General features: G+C 48.3%; 1 protein-coding gene across 1 annotated transcript in view; it reads right to left on the bottom strand.

The window, feature by feature from the left end:
- Positions 1-16,242, bottom strand: part of LOC144602982 (neuromedin-U receptor 2-like) — a 28,301-nt gene extending 12,059 nt beyond the window's left edge. The window contains exons 1-4 of the mRNA XM_078416105.1: positions 16,057-16,242; positions 15,100-15,269; positions 12,503-12,603; positions 9,288-10,150 (exon numbers count right to left, since the gene is read on the bottom strand). Of these exons, the coding sequence (XP_078272231.1) occupies positions 9,288-10,150; positions 12,503-12,603; positions 15,100-15,269; positions 16,057-16,242 (1,320 nt within the window). The remainder of the gene's footprint in view (positions 1-9,287; positions 10,151-12,502; positions 12,604-15,099; positions 15,270-16,056) is intronic.
- Between the last annotated feature and the right edge of the window lie 563 nt (positions 16,243-16,805).

The following is a 16,805-nucleotide window of genomic DNA, read 5'->3' as shown; positions in this document are numbered from 1 at the left end:
AGGGGAGAGGGGGGTGGGAGAGGAGAGGGGGAGAGGGGGAGGGTGAGTGGAGGGGAGAGGGGGAGGGGAGGGGAGAGGGGGTGGGAGAGGGGAGCTGGTGGGAGAGGAGAGGGGGACGGGAGGAAAGGGGGGAGGGGGAGTGGGGAGGGGAGAGGGGGAGGTGGAGGGGAGAGGGGGGAGGGGAATGGGGAGAGGGGAATGGGGAGAGGGGAGGGGAGAGGGGGGGGTAATGGGGAGAGGGGGAGGGGATAGGGGGATGGGAGAGGTGGGGTAGGGAGAGGAGAGGGCGAGTGGGAGAGGGAGAGAGAGAGGGGGCGAGGGGAGGGGAGTGGAGAGGCGGAGGGAGAGGGGGGTGCTGGGGAAAGGGGAGGGGATGGGGAGAGGGAGAGGGGATGGGAGAGCGGGAGGGAGAGTGGGTTGGGGAAGGGAGACTGGGAGGGGGCATGTGGGAGGAGAGAAGGGGAGGGGGTTGGGGACGGGGAGAGGGGGGTGGGGCAAGGGGGGAGGGAGGAGTGGGAGAGTGGGGGAGGGAGAAGGGGAGGGGAGAGAGGTTGGGGACAGGGGGAGGCGAGGAGAGAGGGGGAGGGAGGGGAGGGTGGAGGGAACGGGGAGAGGGAGAGGGGGAGGGGGAGGGGGGAGGATAGGGATGGGAAGGGGAGAGGGGACAGAGGACAGGCTGGGACAGGAGGAGCGGTGTTGAAGAGGGAGATTGAGGTACAATAAAACCTTGTTCACATACACATCGACAAAAACAACACACCAAATCAGATTCTACACTAATTACATATAATATTTCTGAAAGAAAAAAGAATAAGATCAAAAACATAACTTGAAAAATAAACCAATCGCCTGGTAGCGAAGACATGGCTGAATACGTTCATTACTGAGATAATGTCTGGGTTGTGTAGGTTGGTTCAAGAACCTCATCCCCTCTCGCCTCTTATCCCTGGCCTTGAACCAATGGTCTTAGGTTGAGTTTAGTTTAGTTTAGTTTAGAGTGCGGAAACAGGCCCTTCGATGTAGCAAGTCCGCACCGACCACCGTTCCCCGCACACTAACACGATCCTACACACACTGGGGACAATTTACATTTATACCAAACCAATTAACCTACAAACGTGTACGTTTGTGGAGTGTGGGAGGAAACCGCCCCGGAGAAAATCCACTTAGTTCACGAGGAGAACGTACAAACTCCGCACAGACAGCACCTGTAGTCGAGATTGAACTAAACTAAACTAAACTCAAACTAAGACCATTGCCATCCGTTCAGTAACAATGTGGCTGATCCAACCTTGGCCTCAGCCTCTATCCGCTCTGCTCCTACTCCGCGATCGCTTCAGCCTAACGAACCGTTAATCTCCGCCTTGACTCTGTGACCTGACGCATCCACCGTGACCTGGGGCAGAGAATTCCAGGGACTCACGTCCTGGCGATTCAAGGAGGAATGGGGGTGTGCGGGGTGGGGTGGGGTGGGAGACTGTGGGGGGTGCGGGCGTCTTGGTGTCCGTCGGCCCCTGTCCGTTCCTGTTGGCAAATGTTGGGCTCCTTCACGGTGGCGCAGCGGTAGGGTTGCTGCCTTACAGCGCCGAACACTCAGGTTCGATCCTGACTACGCGCGCCGTTTGTACGGAGTTTGTACGTTCTCCCCGTGACCTGCGTGGGTTTTCTCCAAGATCTTCGGTTTCCTCCCACACTCCAAAGACGTACAGGTGTGTAGGTTAATTGACTGGGTAAATGTAAAAATTGTCCCTAGTGTGTGTAGGATACTGTTAATGTGCGGGGATCGCTGGGCGGTGCGGACTCGGTGGGCCGAAGGGCCTGTTTCCGCGCTGTATCTCTAAATGAAATAAACGAGAAGCAACTCCCGAAATGCAGCGACTCACCGGGTAAATGTCCGAGATACCCGGCGCGGCCCAACTCCCCCGACCCATCAGTCCCACAGACGCCGCACTCCCCTCACCCCGCACCTCCCCGACCCCGCACGGCCCCGCACCGACCCCTGCACGTTCCCACTGGCTTATCACCACTCGCGACGCGTCCGTGCGCCACCGCACCCTGCACACCCCCACAACCCACACTCCCGCACAACCCTTACCTCCCCCCGCACCACACATTCCTTTCGCACCACCCCCACCCCATCCACCACTCTCCCCTAAACCCCCACTCCCCCATCCGCACCCCACTCCCCCCTACACACCGTCACTCCCGCCGCACCCCGCACCGACCACACACCCACTCCCACCACTGCGACGAACACCGTGCAGCCGCCGCCAAGCGGGATGCGCCTCGTCAACCGATGACCGGCCTCGGGACTGTACCGCTGTCGGGAAATCTGCCGGAATCGCGATAGGCCGGGAGCGCCCGGCGACCCCGCTGTCCGACCCAGAATGCTATAAAGCTACAACATGACTCTTATATTCAATGTCCCCACCGATGAAGGCACGCACACTACACACCTTTTTAATCACTGTTTCTGCTTGTGTTGCCACTTACATGGAGCTATGGACTTGCACCGCAAGGGCCTCTGTTTATCGCTTCCAGTATTTATTTCATCTACCCCCTCATAATTGTGTACACGTCTAACGACACAGTGGCGTAGCGGTAGAGTTGCTGCATCACAGCGCCAGAGACCCGGGTTCAATCCCGACCACGGTGCCGTCTGTACGGAGTTTGTACGTTCTCCCCGTGACGGCGTGGGATTTTTCCGGGTGTCCTGTTTTCCTCCCGCACTCCAAAGACCCACAGGATTGTAGGTTAATTGGTTTCGGTAAATATTGTATTTTTGGAAGTGGGAAGTTACATTTCTGTAGGGATTGCCTTCTACAGAGTGAGGCCACGCTTTGTTCGAACGTGGGATTGAACCAGTGCGAGGAGTGGTCTTTCTCTGGAGCCCTGGTTACTGGGTGTGAATTGAGACAAACACAGGGTTTTCATTTAGTTTGGAGATAAAGCGGGGAAACAGGGCCTTTGGCCCACGGAGTCCGCACCGACCAGCGATCCCCGCACACTAATGCTAGCCCTGCACATTAGGGACAATGTACATTTGTACAAAGCCAATTAAGCGATAAACCTCTACGTCCGTGGAATGTGGAAGGAAACCGAAGATCTCGGAGATAACCCAGTGGTCACGGGGAGAACGTACAAACTCCGTATAGACAGCGCGTTTAGTCCGGATCAAACCCGGGTCCCTGGCGATGTAACGCAGCAACTCTACCATTGCGCCACTTGAAATTATTCTCCAAGTGTTTGCCACCGTCTCAATAGAAGCGATGTTTGCGGAGATCGTTGGAGCCCACAATGGTCTATTCTTGGCTGTAGAGAAGTTGATAAACGAGTGGATACAAACCGTGCAGCTCCAATAGGACAACTGTGAAACTAGTTTGACGATTTGGGTGGGGTAGGGGCGGAGATCGAGGGGTTGTCAGGGTTACTTGAAGTTTTGGAGAACTGTGTATTCATATCGCAGGGCTGTAAGCTTCCCAAGCACAATATAAGGTGCTGTTCCTCCAATTTGCATTTGTCCTCACTGTGACAGTGGAGGAGGCCCCGGACAGAATGGTCAGCATGGGAATGGGAGGGGAAGTTAAAGTGTTTGGCAACCGGGAGTTCAAGTAGGCCAAGGCGGACTGCGTAAAGATGTTCGGCAGGTGACTTAAATAACTCGAAATAAAGCGCGTCCTTGACGAAAGTCAAAATTAAACACGACAAACGACTTGGTTCGGATGGTGAATTAATATTGCGACTGTAACCTTATTATTATCATTATCCAGTGTTACACCATCAACACCCATGAAAATGTTGCGAAGATCGACCTGATTCCGCCTCAGCATCTTCAGGTATCTAATCATATTTAGTCTCTCCTCCTGATCCATATGTTCCATCACATACGCCGTTGAATCATCTATACACCCTTCAATTTGCAGTCAGGTACTTTCTGCGGTTTGATGACCAGAACTGTACACTCAAATCCAGTTGCGAACTAAGTGTTATATGAATGTGTTGGAAGGAACTGCGGATGCTGGTATACACCGAAGATAGACACAAAATGTTGGGGGAACTCTGCAGAACAGGCAGCATCTCTGGATAGAAGTAATGCGTGACTTTTCTGGTCGAGACACTTCTTCAAACTCAGTTTTTTATGATGTTTTTTATGATAAAGGTTTATCCTTTGTACTGTCTGCTGTGTGTGATTGCATCATCTGGACTGCTTTAATTTCGCTGTGCTTTGTGTAGTGACAATAAAGGTTTTTTACATTTTTACATTTACATGTTGCACCATATCTTATGTTCCATGCTGCAGCTCGTGTTGCTAATCATCTCGTAGTCATGCAACGTGGAGACAACATGTCCTATCTGCACTGGTCCCACCTGCCTGCATTTGGCCCATATCCCTCTCAACCTGTCCTATCCATGTGCCTGCCTATATGTTTCTTAAGCATTGTGATACTACCTGCCTCAACTACCACCTCCGGCAGCTCGTTCCATACACCCACCACCATTTGTGCGAAGAAAGGTACCCCTCAGGTTCTATGTAATCAAGCCCCCCCCCAACCCCCCCCCCCCATCATGTTAAACCTATGTCCTCTGGTATTTAATTCCCCTATGGGCAAGAGACTCTGTGCGTATTCCCGATCTATTCTTCTCATGATCTTGTACACATCTATAAGACCACCCCTCATCATCCTGCGCTCCAAGGCTGACATGCCACCTTCAACACCTTGTAGATGCTACTGTCGCGTTCCATGGAGTTATATTCCAATTCCTCCCTGCATTACCCCATAAGGCCCTATAAATCACTGTGTATGTCGCTTCGAGTTCTTAGAGTTTTCGAAGAATGCTTAGGCTAAACCAAAGGGGCATGTAGACCACACGGACACCTGCAAGGTCACTTTGACATAGCTTTGCTATTCCAGATACATTGTGGATTAGCTTGCTGCCTGATAGGACACAAAACTATGGATATGACACGTTTGGAGGGATATGGACCAAACTCAGTCAGGTGGGACTAATGTAGCTGGCACATGTTAGACGTTGTGGGCAAGTTGGGCCGAAGGGCCTGTTTCCACACTGCACCACTCTATGACTCTGACTCGATAGCTCACGCCATTATGGCATAAAGGAGTATAGCTAGTGCAGACAGGAGTCTCGAATACTCAGCGAGGCGTGGGACCTGTTATTTTGTATTGTTACTTTATTGATAGTTCATAGCTTTTCTGTGTTGTTCTTGTGTTTGCTTTAATAAATAGTTATGTGTGCTCTTCACCATGTGCTTCCTACATTCATGGATCCGATCCTTGCATTCTGTGTACATTTTGTTACACTGACCTGCTGTTACTGCAGTTTTTGTGTCAATCTTTGGTATAAACCAGCATCTGCGGTTCCTTTCTCCGCAGAAACAAGCCCTTTGGGCCACCATATTTGTGCTGAACATGATGCCAATATAAACGAATGTCTCGTAATAAACAATGCTTCAATGCACCACTCTCGTTCTACACTTTTGTTCACAGGTTTCCAATGAAAGACAACGAGAGTCATGGTGTCTTAGAATCACACAGCGTGGAAACTGGCCGTTTATATATAGACAGGTATGTGTACATGTATTTGTATATGTGTATGTGTATATATACACACACTGTACTTTTTATCCGTTTATTATATAGTTTACACTGTACTATGTACACTTCCCTCCCCTGTTAGACCTTGTCTGAAGTCCATGTAAATGTATGCACTCATGAATTCGTTTTATTGTCACTTTGGACAACTCAATCAGATGTGTATAAAATAATGAGAGGAATAAGTCAAGCGGATGCATACAATCTCTTGCCCAGAGTAGAAGAATCGAGGACCAGGTTCAAGGTGAAGGGTAAAAGATTTAATAGGAATCTGAGGGGTAAGTTTTTCACACAAAAGGGTACATGAACGAGGAGCCTGGGGAGGTAGTTGAGGCTGGGACTATCCCTACGTTTAAGAAACAGTTTGACAAATACATGGATAGGACAGGTTTGGAGGGATATGGATCAAAGGTAAGCAGGTGGGATTAATGTAGCTGGGACATCTTGGCCGGTGTGGGCAAGTTGGGCCGAAGGGCCTGTTTCCACTCTGTGACTCGTTGACTTTATGACACTATAAGCAAAGCAGTATCTTCTACCCCAACGACGCCATAGTCTCCATGTTCGGTTAGTCACTACTTTTCCAAATGTTAATTAATTGTTTGCCTCAGAACGTTTAATAGGGACGACGTTCCACTGATGTTAGATTCACGCTCTATAATGACCTGCCTCTGGTCTGCTGCTCTTCCTGAATAAAGAAATTTCATTTACTCTCTTCCCGGCATGCGGAACTTTACCAGTGTTTCGTTTAGTTTAGAGATACAGAGCGGAAACAGGCCCTTCGACCCATCCCGTCCGCGCCGACCAGCGGTCGCTGCACATTAACACTATTCTACACACACTCGAGACAATTTACAACATTACCGAAGCCAATTAACCGACAAACCTGCACGTATTAGGGGTGTGGGAGAAAACCGGAGCACCCGGAGAAAATTCATGCTGTTACAGGGAGGACATACCAACTCCGTACAGACGGCAACCGTGGTCAGTATCGAACCCTGGACTTCGCCGCTGTAAGCAACCCTACCAGCTGCGCCACCGTGCGGTCCTGTGCCGTACCACTAGTGGCCAACAAAGATGTCTGTCAGGCCCCCAATAATATTCGGCGATGCCTCTCACCCCTTTGCAATATGGGGTAACTCAGGCGTGCCTGGGGATTTATCCACATTTAAGGGTGATGCAGTGGCGTAGTTGGTAGAGCTGCTGCCAAGACCCGGGTTCGATTCTGTCCTTAGGTGCTGCTTGTGTGGAGTTTGCATGTTCTCCCTGTGACCGCTTGGTTTTAGAACGGGTGCTAGGGTTTCCTCCCACAAGCCCAAGACGATGCGGGTTAATTAGCCTCTGCAAAATTGCCGTAAATTTGCAGGGAGTGGAAGAGTAAGTTGGATAATATAGAGAAAGGGCCTATTGCCACGTGGTATCTCTAAACTAAATTTACTCTGCTAAAAGAGCCAATCACCTGTCCATTGTTGAGGACATGTTCCACGTTTCACCGCCACTCTCTCCAGATTCCCCACGCCCTTCTCCGGAGTGAATACAGAATGAAAGTACTATTTTATTAATACCAGGAATCCTGGAGCCATATCTGCGTCGTAAATGTGTCCAAATCTGGATGTCCACAGCGGTTCAAGAAAGCGGACAAATGCTACCCATCAACCTCTCAATGGGAATGGGTGCAGAAGGCTGAGGGGGACATAGAAAATAAGTGCAGGAGGAGGCCATTCGACCCTGGGAGCCAGCACCGCCATTCATTGTGTTCATGGCTGATCGTCCGCAATTAATAACCCGTGCCTGCCTTCTCCCCATATCCCTTGGTTCCACTAGCCCCGAGAGCTCTATCTAACTCTCTCTTAAATCCATCCAGTGATCTGGCTTCCACTGCCCTCTGTGGAAGAGAATTCCACAAATTCACAACTCTCTGCGTGAAAAAGTTCCTTCTCATAGTTTTAAATGGCCTCCCCTTTATTCTAAGACTGTGGCACCTGGTTCTGGACTCGCCCATAATTGGGAACATTTTTCCTGCATCTAGCTTGTCCAGTCCTTTTATAATTTTATATGTTTTTATAAAATCCCCTTTCATCCTTCTAAACTCCAACGAATACAAGCCTAGTCTTTTCAATCTTTCCTCATATGACAGTCCCGCCATCCAAGGGATCAATCTCGTGATGTGATGTGATGGGCGTTTATAAAACCAGGAGGGGCAAGATAGAATGAATGCACAAAAACTTTTCCCAGCGTCTGGGATTCAAAACCTAGAGAATATTAGTTTGGGAGAAATAATGCAATGGGAACCTGTCATTAAGTAAATGTCATTATGTAGACATTTGGACCATTACATTAATCGGCAAGGTTTAAGACTATATGGGCCAAACGGAGGCAAATGTGACTACCTTAGATGGAGTATGTAGAAAGTAACTGAAGATGCTGGTTTAAACCGAAGATAGACACAAAAAGCTGGGGTAACTCAGCGGGACCGGTAGCATCTCTGGAGAGATGGAATGGGTGAAGAAGTGTTTCGACTTGAAACGTCACCCACTCCTTCTATCCGGAGATGCTGCCTGTCCCGATGAATTACTCCATGATTTATTTATATCAATGGAGTATCTGGACTATCTGGCGGTATCTCTAAACTAAATTTACTCTGCAGAAAAATCTAATCAATTGTCCATTATAGATTGCATGGTTCAAGTTTCACCAGTCCCTCTCTAGATTCCTTCACTGCGATGCGCTTCTCCACAGTGAATACAGATTGAAAGTATTAATTTATTTATACTGTCACTACAATCATGGAACTCGCTCCCTAACAAAGTCGTGGATGTATCCAAACATTGTATACATCGGTTCAAGAAAGCGGAAACAAACTACCCACCACTTCTCAATGAGAATTGGTGAAGGAGGTTGAGGGGTGATGTTATGGAGCTGTGCGAAATCACGAGGGGCCGAGATAGGGTGAATGCACAAAGTCTTTTCACATGGTCTGTGATTCAAAACTAGAGGGCATTAGCTTAAGGTGAGAGAGAGAGAGGATGTAATGGGAACATGACGGGCTACTGTTTACACAGGGAATGATGAGAACGTGGAATGAGGCGCCGGAGGAATTGGTTGCGGTAGCTACTTTAGGGCATCAAATAGACATTTGGACCATTACATGGATAGGAAAGGTTTAAGAGAATATGGGCCAAACGGAAGCAAATGGCACTATCTTAGATGGAATATATTTGGCTGCATGGACCAGTTAGTAGAAGGGTCTGTTTTCCTGCTTTATTACTGTACTATCGCCGGTTAATTTTGTGCCCCATTAAATTGGGAAACTGTGATTAGTGTAGATGGGCAAAAAGATGGAGATGGGTTTTTGGAATGAAGGGTTCTCACCTGTACAAAGGTGTACAAAGCGAATTCACAGAAACATTTATTGGCAACAATGCTGAATACAAGATTCAACTATCAGCTTCTTATTCCATTACACAAGGACATTAAACTACGTGTTGTCCCAGACAGTGGAGATGGGATCAGGAATTACGACAAGACCTTGACCAGCTGGTGAAAAGGGAGGAGGTTGAGAAAACAGGATGTAATAAAATATCACGAAGACAACGTCACTTTGAAATGAATTATGGCTTCACAGAGACATTAAATGTGGTTTACTGAATTAGACAAGAACCCGCATGGATTCCTAACCAGGTTTTTTAATTCTTCCCTGAATTTCGTCTGTGACACCGCGTAAATAAACGTGTTGGTGCAAGCACTCAGACATCTCAGCATGTATCCGGACTGCTCTGCAATGGTAAATGGGTCGTCGTAAGCTGTTGCTAAAAACTGAACGTCTATGAAGTGTACACTGATGAAGCACACGAATATTACCATCCACAGTAGTATGAAGCTGCCGGATACGGCCAGCAATAGAATGATGGACTTCCTTCTGTTCTCCACCTCTTGATCCGCGCCGCTCTCGTCCTTCTTGTTCGCTCGGAGACCGCTCCTCACTCTGTTGGCGTGTATAATGTGTCTGATTGTCAGGGCGTTTAGAAGCATGATCAGTAAAAATGGTGTAAATGGGGTTAAGATGGTTTCGAACCACCAAAATGCTACCAGTAACGGCGAGGTGTAGAAGTCTGGGGTTACTCCACAGGACCAAGCCACGTTGTCTATTATTTCTCGTGGTGCGTAGACAAAATACATTGGGATATTTTCAATAACACTCAGGGAACACACCACTGCTATCACCAAAGCCGCGGTTTTCTCAGTGCAATATTTTCCTCGTAACTTTTGACAACAAATAGCAACAAATCGATCGAAGGTGAAAGTCACCGTTAGCCAGACAGAGCAATCAATGGACATAAAAAGCAAGGTCAGGTTGACGCTGCAAACGGGAGTTAAGTTGAGGAATGAATAGGGGAAATAGCCATCTTTAATCTCGTAAAGAATTACCTCGAAGATCAGAACCATTAAATCACCCACGGCCATGGATACCAGGTAGAGGGTGATGCATTTGGAGAGACCACACTTTCCCCGGGAGAGAATGACGATTGCAAACAGGTTTGCTGTAGGAAAGACGAAATTAAAATGACTTTAGCAGCCGGCACTGGTCTTGGAGGAAGTTTCATTTAGTTTAGTTTAAAGATAGAGCTTGCAAATAAAGACCGAGACCACGCCGACCAACGGTCACACGTTCACACTAGTTTTATATTATAACTCGGGACAATTGACAGAAATTGTTTAAGTTACAAACCTGACGATAGAAACAAAAAACGGAGTAACTCAGCGTGACAGCCAGCATCTCTGGAGAAAAGAGACAAGTGACGTTTCGTGTCGAGACCCTTCTTCAGACTGTGAGTCAGGGGGCAACGGAAACGAGAGATATAGACAGTGATGTAGAGATATAGAACAAATGAAAGAAAGATATGCAAAAAAGGTATTCAATAAAGTAAAAACGTAAAAGGAAACGGGCCATTTGTTTGAACGAATCCTCACCCAACGAACAGCTAACAAATGCGCTGTTTCTTTCATCGTCTTTACTTTTTGCATATCTTTCATTCTATATCTCTCCACATCTTGATTGATTGAAGGATACATGATTGAAACAGGCCCTTCGGCCCACCGAATGCACGGCGCCTATCGATCAGCCGCTCACTCTAGTTCTATGTTATCCCACTTTCGCATCCACTTCCCAAGCACTATGGACAATTTTACAGAGACCAAATAACCTACAAACCTGCACGTTTTTGAGATGTCGGAGGAAATGCGAGCACTCGGAGGAAACCAACTGTACAGGCAGCTACAGAAACTATACAGGCAGAATCCCTGGATAGGAGGAATGCATAGCACCTCGGGTCGATACACCTCCTGAGACTTTGAGTCCTTCTCAGTCTGAGGAAGTGTCTTGGCCCGGGGCATCACCGATTCCCTCTATCCAAGGATGCTGCCTGTCCCGGTGAGTTGGTCCAGCACTTTGTGTCTATTCCGGGTTTGTTCACATAGTTGGGATAAGTGAACGTGCGGAACACTTGGCTTCTACGGACAGAACCAATTCAGTGTGGGAGCAACAACCCCCGTGAATTATCCGTAGTGAGCCGGATATTGTTTGAGGAGCGCGGCGGGATATCTACGGCAGAAAGAAAGTGGAATGACCTTATCCTTCCACGTTCCACTACAGCCTTGAAGAATCCCATGAATGTCCAATTTTGCCAATCCATTCCCATCGATACTTCGCATAGATGCATGACTGGAGACCTGCCATTCCAGTCCAATGCCCGGGCTCTAAATTACGGAGATGTGGTTTAATGCAGTTTGGATGTTCAGCACGGGGAACCATCGAGTCCGCGACGACCAGCGATCCGCGCACAGTAGCACAGTAGCACTACCCAACACTCAGTGGTGGCAATTTACAATCTTTACCGAAGCCAATAGACAATAGACACTAGACAATAGACAACAGGTGCAGGACGAGGCCATTCGGCCCTTCGGCCCTTCGAGCCAGCACCGCCATTCAATGTGATCATGGCTGATCATTCTTAGTCAGTACTCTGTTCCTGCCTTCTCCCCGTACCCCCTGACTCCGCTATCCTTCAGAACTCTATCTAGCTCTCTCTTGAATGCATTCAGAGAATTGGCCTCCACTGCCTTCTGAGGCAGAGAGTTCCACAGATTTACAACTCTTTGACAGAAAAGATTTTTCCTCATCCCTTTTCTAAATGGCCTACCCCTTATTCTTAAACTGTGCCCCCTGGTTCTGGACTCCCCCGACATTGGGAACATGCTTCCTGCCTCCAACGTGTCCAAGCCAAATTAACCTGGAAACCTGTACGTCTTTGGAATGTCGGGGTTAACCGGAGCATCGGGCAAAATCCCAAGCCGGTCACGTGGAGAACGTATAAACTCCGTATCGACAAGCACCCGCAGTCAGGATCGAACACGGGTCTCTGGCGCAGTGAGGCAACAACTCCACCGCTGCCCATTGGGTCTTCAGATTAATTGATCCCTATCATTGTACCGTGGCGGCACGGTGGCGCAGCGATAATGTAGTTGCCTTACCGCGCTGATGACCTCAGGTCGGTCCAAACTACGGGGTCTGTCTGTACGGAGTTGGAACGTTCTGCCTGTGACCACGTTGGTCTTCTCCGGTCCTCCAGTTTCTTCCAACTTTCCAAAGGCGTGCGGGTTTGGTATATTGTCCCTGATATCTCGGACAGAACGAGTCCACGGGTGGTCGTTTATCGGTGGGCCTGAGGACCTGTTTCCATGCTCTGTCGCTGAATGAAACACGATGGACGCTATTTTCGCTCGTTACATGTCGGTGAGAATTTGACTGCCAATACTTAATCAAACAGACAATTAAGAGCAGACTTCCATTTAACAACACAGCCGACACAACGAAAAGGTTAACAGCAGCTTACCGGGAACGCCGATGATGGCAAGGATCGGATAGTAGATGTTTTCTATCTGAATTATTACCGGCTGTTTCATACTAGCAGAGACGCCGCCTTTCCAGTCAGTGCTATCGGGGAATAGCCCGTTTTTAAAGTTCGCAGTTTATACCCGGGAGAAATCTAGTCACTCATTAGCAGCGTAAAATGATTGGGATTAGTGGCAGTTACTTAAACGATTACACTACTAATTAAGATAGTGCGCAATATTTTCCGCCGAAATGAAGCAGGGGAGAGAATTTTAATTAGAAATACACGTTTCATAATCGGACCGAATTCTCCTCTTGTTATGCAAAAAAAATATCTTGATTTGCGGATCTATTTTTGCAGACGCGTGCGAGGACCTTGCAGAAACCTATAGACATGTATATTGTCTTTTTTTTAACCTTTCACTTTTTCGTTTTTAATTCAATTATAATTCCAAGTTTTCGTGTACCTTGTTGGGTGTTATGACTGTTGGCAGGCCAATTGTATTCCGGCCATGAATAAAGTTCTATCGTATCGTATAGTATGACAATAGATCCGCAGAATCAGGGACATTAGAAACCTTTCTCTCTCGTGCATCGAGATTGCCTCTTTGTTCCCAAAATCATAAGATCATAAGGTCATTAATGATAGGAGCAGAATTAGCCCATCGTCAACTCCGCCGTTCAATCATGGCTGATTTATCTCTCCCTCCTATCCCAATTCCCCTTCCTTCTCCCCATAACATCTGACACCCGTACTAATCAATAATCTATCTATCTCTGCCTTGAATATATCAACTGTCTTCGCTTCCACATCCTTCTGTGGCACAGATTCACCACCCTCTGACTAAAGAAATTCGTCCTCATCTCCTTCCTAAAAGAACGTCTAAATAATTAAAACAATGATCCAAGTTGATATGAGAGAAGAATCAAGTGGACAGCGACATTTAGAGACACAGGAGTCCTCGTTTTCTGGAATCTTGTGCAAAACAGCCTCACGATGGCCTGTATGTAGATAGGTGTGTAAATACAAATGGATATTCACGTACATATACATATACATACAAAAGATAGGCACACATAGCTGGAGTAATAGTGGGTCAGGCAGCATCTTTGGAGAGAAGGTATTGGTGACGATTGGGTCGAGACCCTTCTTCAGACTGAGAGTCAGGGGAGAGGGAAATGAGAGAAATGAAAAGGTACATTAAACAAATGAATGAAAGATATGGAAAAGAAAAAATCAAAGCTAGCAAGGATGATCAGGGAAAGGCGGAGCCCACAATGGTCCTCTCCTTGAAGGTATGAGCTGCAAAATACATGTATTTTTATACATAGATACATACACCCACACCCACCCACACTTACCCACACACACACAGGCACAGGCACACGTACACATACACACACGCATACACACGCACACATGCACACACACGCACACACACACACATACACACACACACACACATACACACACACACACTGCCACACGCACACGCACACACACGCACACGCACACACACACACACACACACACACGCACGCACGCACGCACACACACACACACACGCACACATGCACACACACTTTACCGTGCTGAGGCCAGGCGCCAGCGCTCGGACATTTCTTCATACCTATCCCAATACCAGTGCCCTCACAGAGGAACACCAGGCCTTCATCTCCCATAGTGTTTCTTATCCCCTACCCTCTGGCGAACGCCCTCCACAGTCTCTAAACTTAACGCTCCCCAGCCCCGCACTGCCCGCTTCTATCTCCTCCACAAACAGGACTGCCCTGGCAGGCCCATGGTCTCTGCCTGCTCCAGACCCACTAACCTCATCTCCACAAACCTCGATTCCATCCTATGCCGCCTCGTCCAGAGCCTTCACACCTACATCCGAGACGTGCCACACGCCTTACAACACTTTACTTGCTTACATATTCTAGGCCCCCATTGCCTCATCTGCCCCAAGGATGCCCGCTCCCTCTGCACCTCCACCCCCCCCAATAAGAAGGTCCCAAGCCCCCCCCGTTTCATCCTGCACCAGAGACCCAATTTCCACAAATACCCCCCTTCGCCTGGTGGAACTTGTTCGCACTCTCAACAACTTCCCTTTCGACTTCTGTACTGTACCCTAGTTAAACTTGTAGCTCCGGGCACTCGTATGAACTCCAGCTGTGCCTGCCCGTTTGTTAGTTATGCCGATCAGTCCTTGTTTCAGGCGTACACTGGCCATATCCCCCAACTCTTTCTCCCCTACCTGCACGGCTGCATCGGGGCCGCCCCGTGCTCCCGTGCAGAATTCGTAGACTTCGTGAACATCATCAGCAATTTCCACCCTGCCCGTAGATTCACCTGGACCATCTCGGACACCTCTCCCCCATTTCTTGATCTCTCTGTCTCCATCACAAGGTACAGCCTATGGACTGATGTCTGCTATAAACCTACCTCCTCCGACAGTAATCCGGATTATACTGGCTCCCACACTACGTGTTGTAAAGAAGCTATTCTTCCGTCTCCCCCAAATTTGTACCAATATGAGACTTTCCATTCTAGCACATTAGAGATGTCCTCATTCTTCAGTGAACGTCTTTTTGTACCTTCTGTCATAGCTGGATCCCTCACTCTCCGCTCCACTGAGCCCCACATTCCCATTCTTGCTCCCACTCTCCCCAGACGGAACAGGGGTAGAATCTCCTTGCTCCTCACCTTTAACCACACCAGCCTTCAGATCCAACACATCATCCTCCGACATTTCTGTCGGATCAATCTGCCATGTGGAACCTTATCAAAAGCTATAGTAAAATCCATGCCTACGTCAACCATCCCACCTCCATCAATCTCTTTCGCATCGCCTCAAAAAAGCACCCCAAGTAGTTAGTAAGACATGATCTTCCGTGTACAAAGCCGTGCTGGCTATTCCTAATTCGGCCATTCTCCTCCGAAATTGAGGATTACGTAAGGCGAAGAGTTCTTTCCAATAGTTTTCCTGCCACTGTCACGAAGCTCACCGGCCCATAATTAGCTGATTCTAACTATTTTCCTTCTTATGCAAAGCAACAACTCTGCCCTCTGTCCAGTCCCCCGGGATCTCACGTGTAGCTGGGAAGAAATAAAGTTCCTGGTCAAATTCCCTGCAATCCCCTCTCTTGCCTCCTTCATTAACGCCCCCTGGCGAGCTGCAGAATAGACGAGTCCTGAGCCCCCGCGGGTCGCAGCCCGCCGCCGGCGTAGTCGGTGTGGTCAGAGCCCGCGTGGGGACCTGGGGCTGGTACTGTGTATAATCTGTAACTTTGTCAGCGCCCTGATGTGGCGACTATTTGCATACCGTGGGTATGCCAGCAACGAATGTCACTGTGACTTCTCACAGGTGACAATATATTATCCATTCATTCATAATCTTGTACAGATTCCATTAGGCCCTGGGGACTTGTTCCTCAAGAGCCTCAGCGCCACCTTCTCCACAAACTGCCCTTGTACAATGATATTCTCCACACTGATCTCGCTATCCTCCGTCCTTCTCCACGGTGAATACAGATGAAAAACACTCATCTTGCCTTGTGATTTTCCTTCATCCGATTCGCCAATGACATTTCATCACCGCTTCTGGCCCTTCTAAACACCCACTTGAGCTCTTTCCTGCTCGCTTTGCACTCCTCATTAATTCTATCAGAAGCCAACCTATTGCACATGACACACGCTTCCGTTTTCCTCCTGACCACATTTGCAGCCTCCTTGGCCATTCACGATTCCCTTTCCCTGACGTTCTTGTCACACCCCTCCCTACTGGAACATGCGGATCCTGCACTTTGATCAGCTGGCCTTTAAACAACTCCCACTTTTCAGGCGTGGACGTACCCAATAACAACTGCTCCAAATCTACCCTCCCTGGTTCCTGCCTAACGAACGTAAACTTTTTTGCACCAATATATTAAGCCCCCCTCCCCCCCCCCCCCCCACCAACCCCCACCACCACATGCAGTCATTTCCCGATTTAAAACTATCTTAAAACTTATGGAGTTATGGTCACAACCTCCAAAATGCTCTTCCACCGCAACACCAGTCACCTGGCCAAACTCGTTTTGCAATACAATCTCTAGTACGGTCCCTCCTCAAATCCAACTATCCACACACTGTTTAAGGAAACCTTATTGGATACACCTAATTAGTCATTTGCCGTCTGTTGCTCTTGCACTGAGGAAGTCCCAGGCAGTGTGGGGTTAAAATCACCCACTACAACAACGCTGTGGTTCTTGTATCCTTCCGCAATCTGTCCACATATCTGACACACTATATCCCGTTGGCT

The sequence above is a fragment of the Rhinoraja longicauda genome, chromosome 19 (genome assembly GCF_053455715.1).
Source record: "Rhinoraja longicauda isolate Sanriku21f chromosome 19, sRhiLon1.1, whole genome shotgun sequence".
Lineage (NCBI taxonomy): Eukaryota > Metazoa > Chordata > Chondrichthyes > Rajiformes > Arhynchobatidae > Rhinoraja > Rhinoraja longicauda.
The sequence above is the reverse complement of the archived record's forward strand: the minus strand, read 5'-3'. Positions and strand labels throughout refer to the sequence as shown.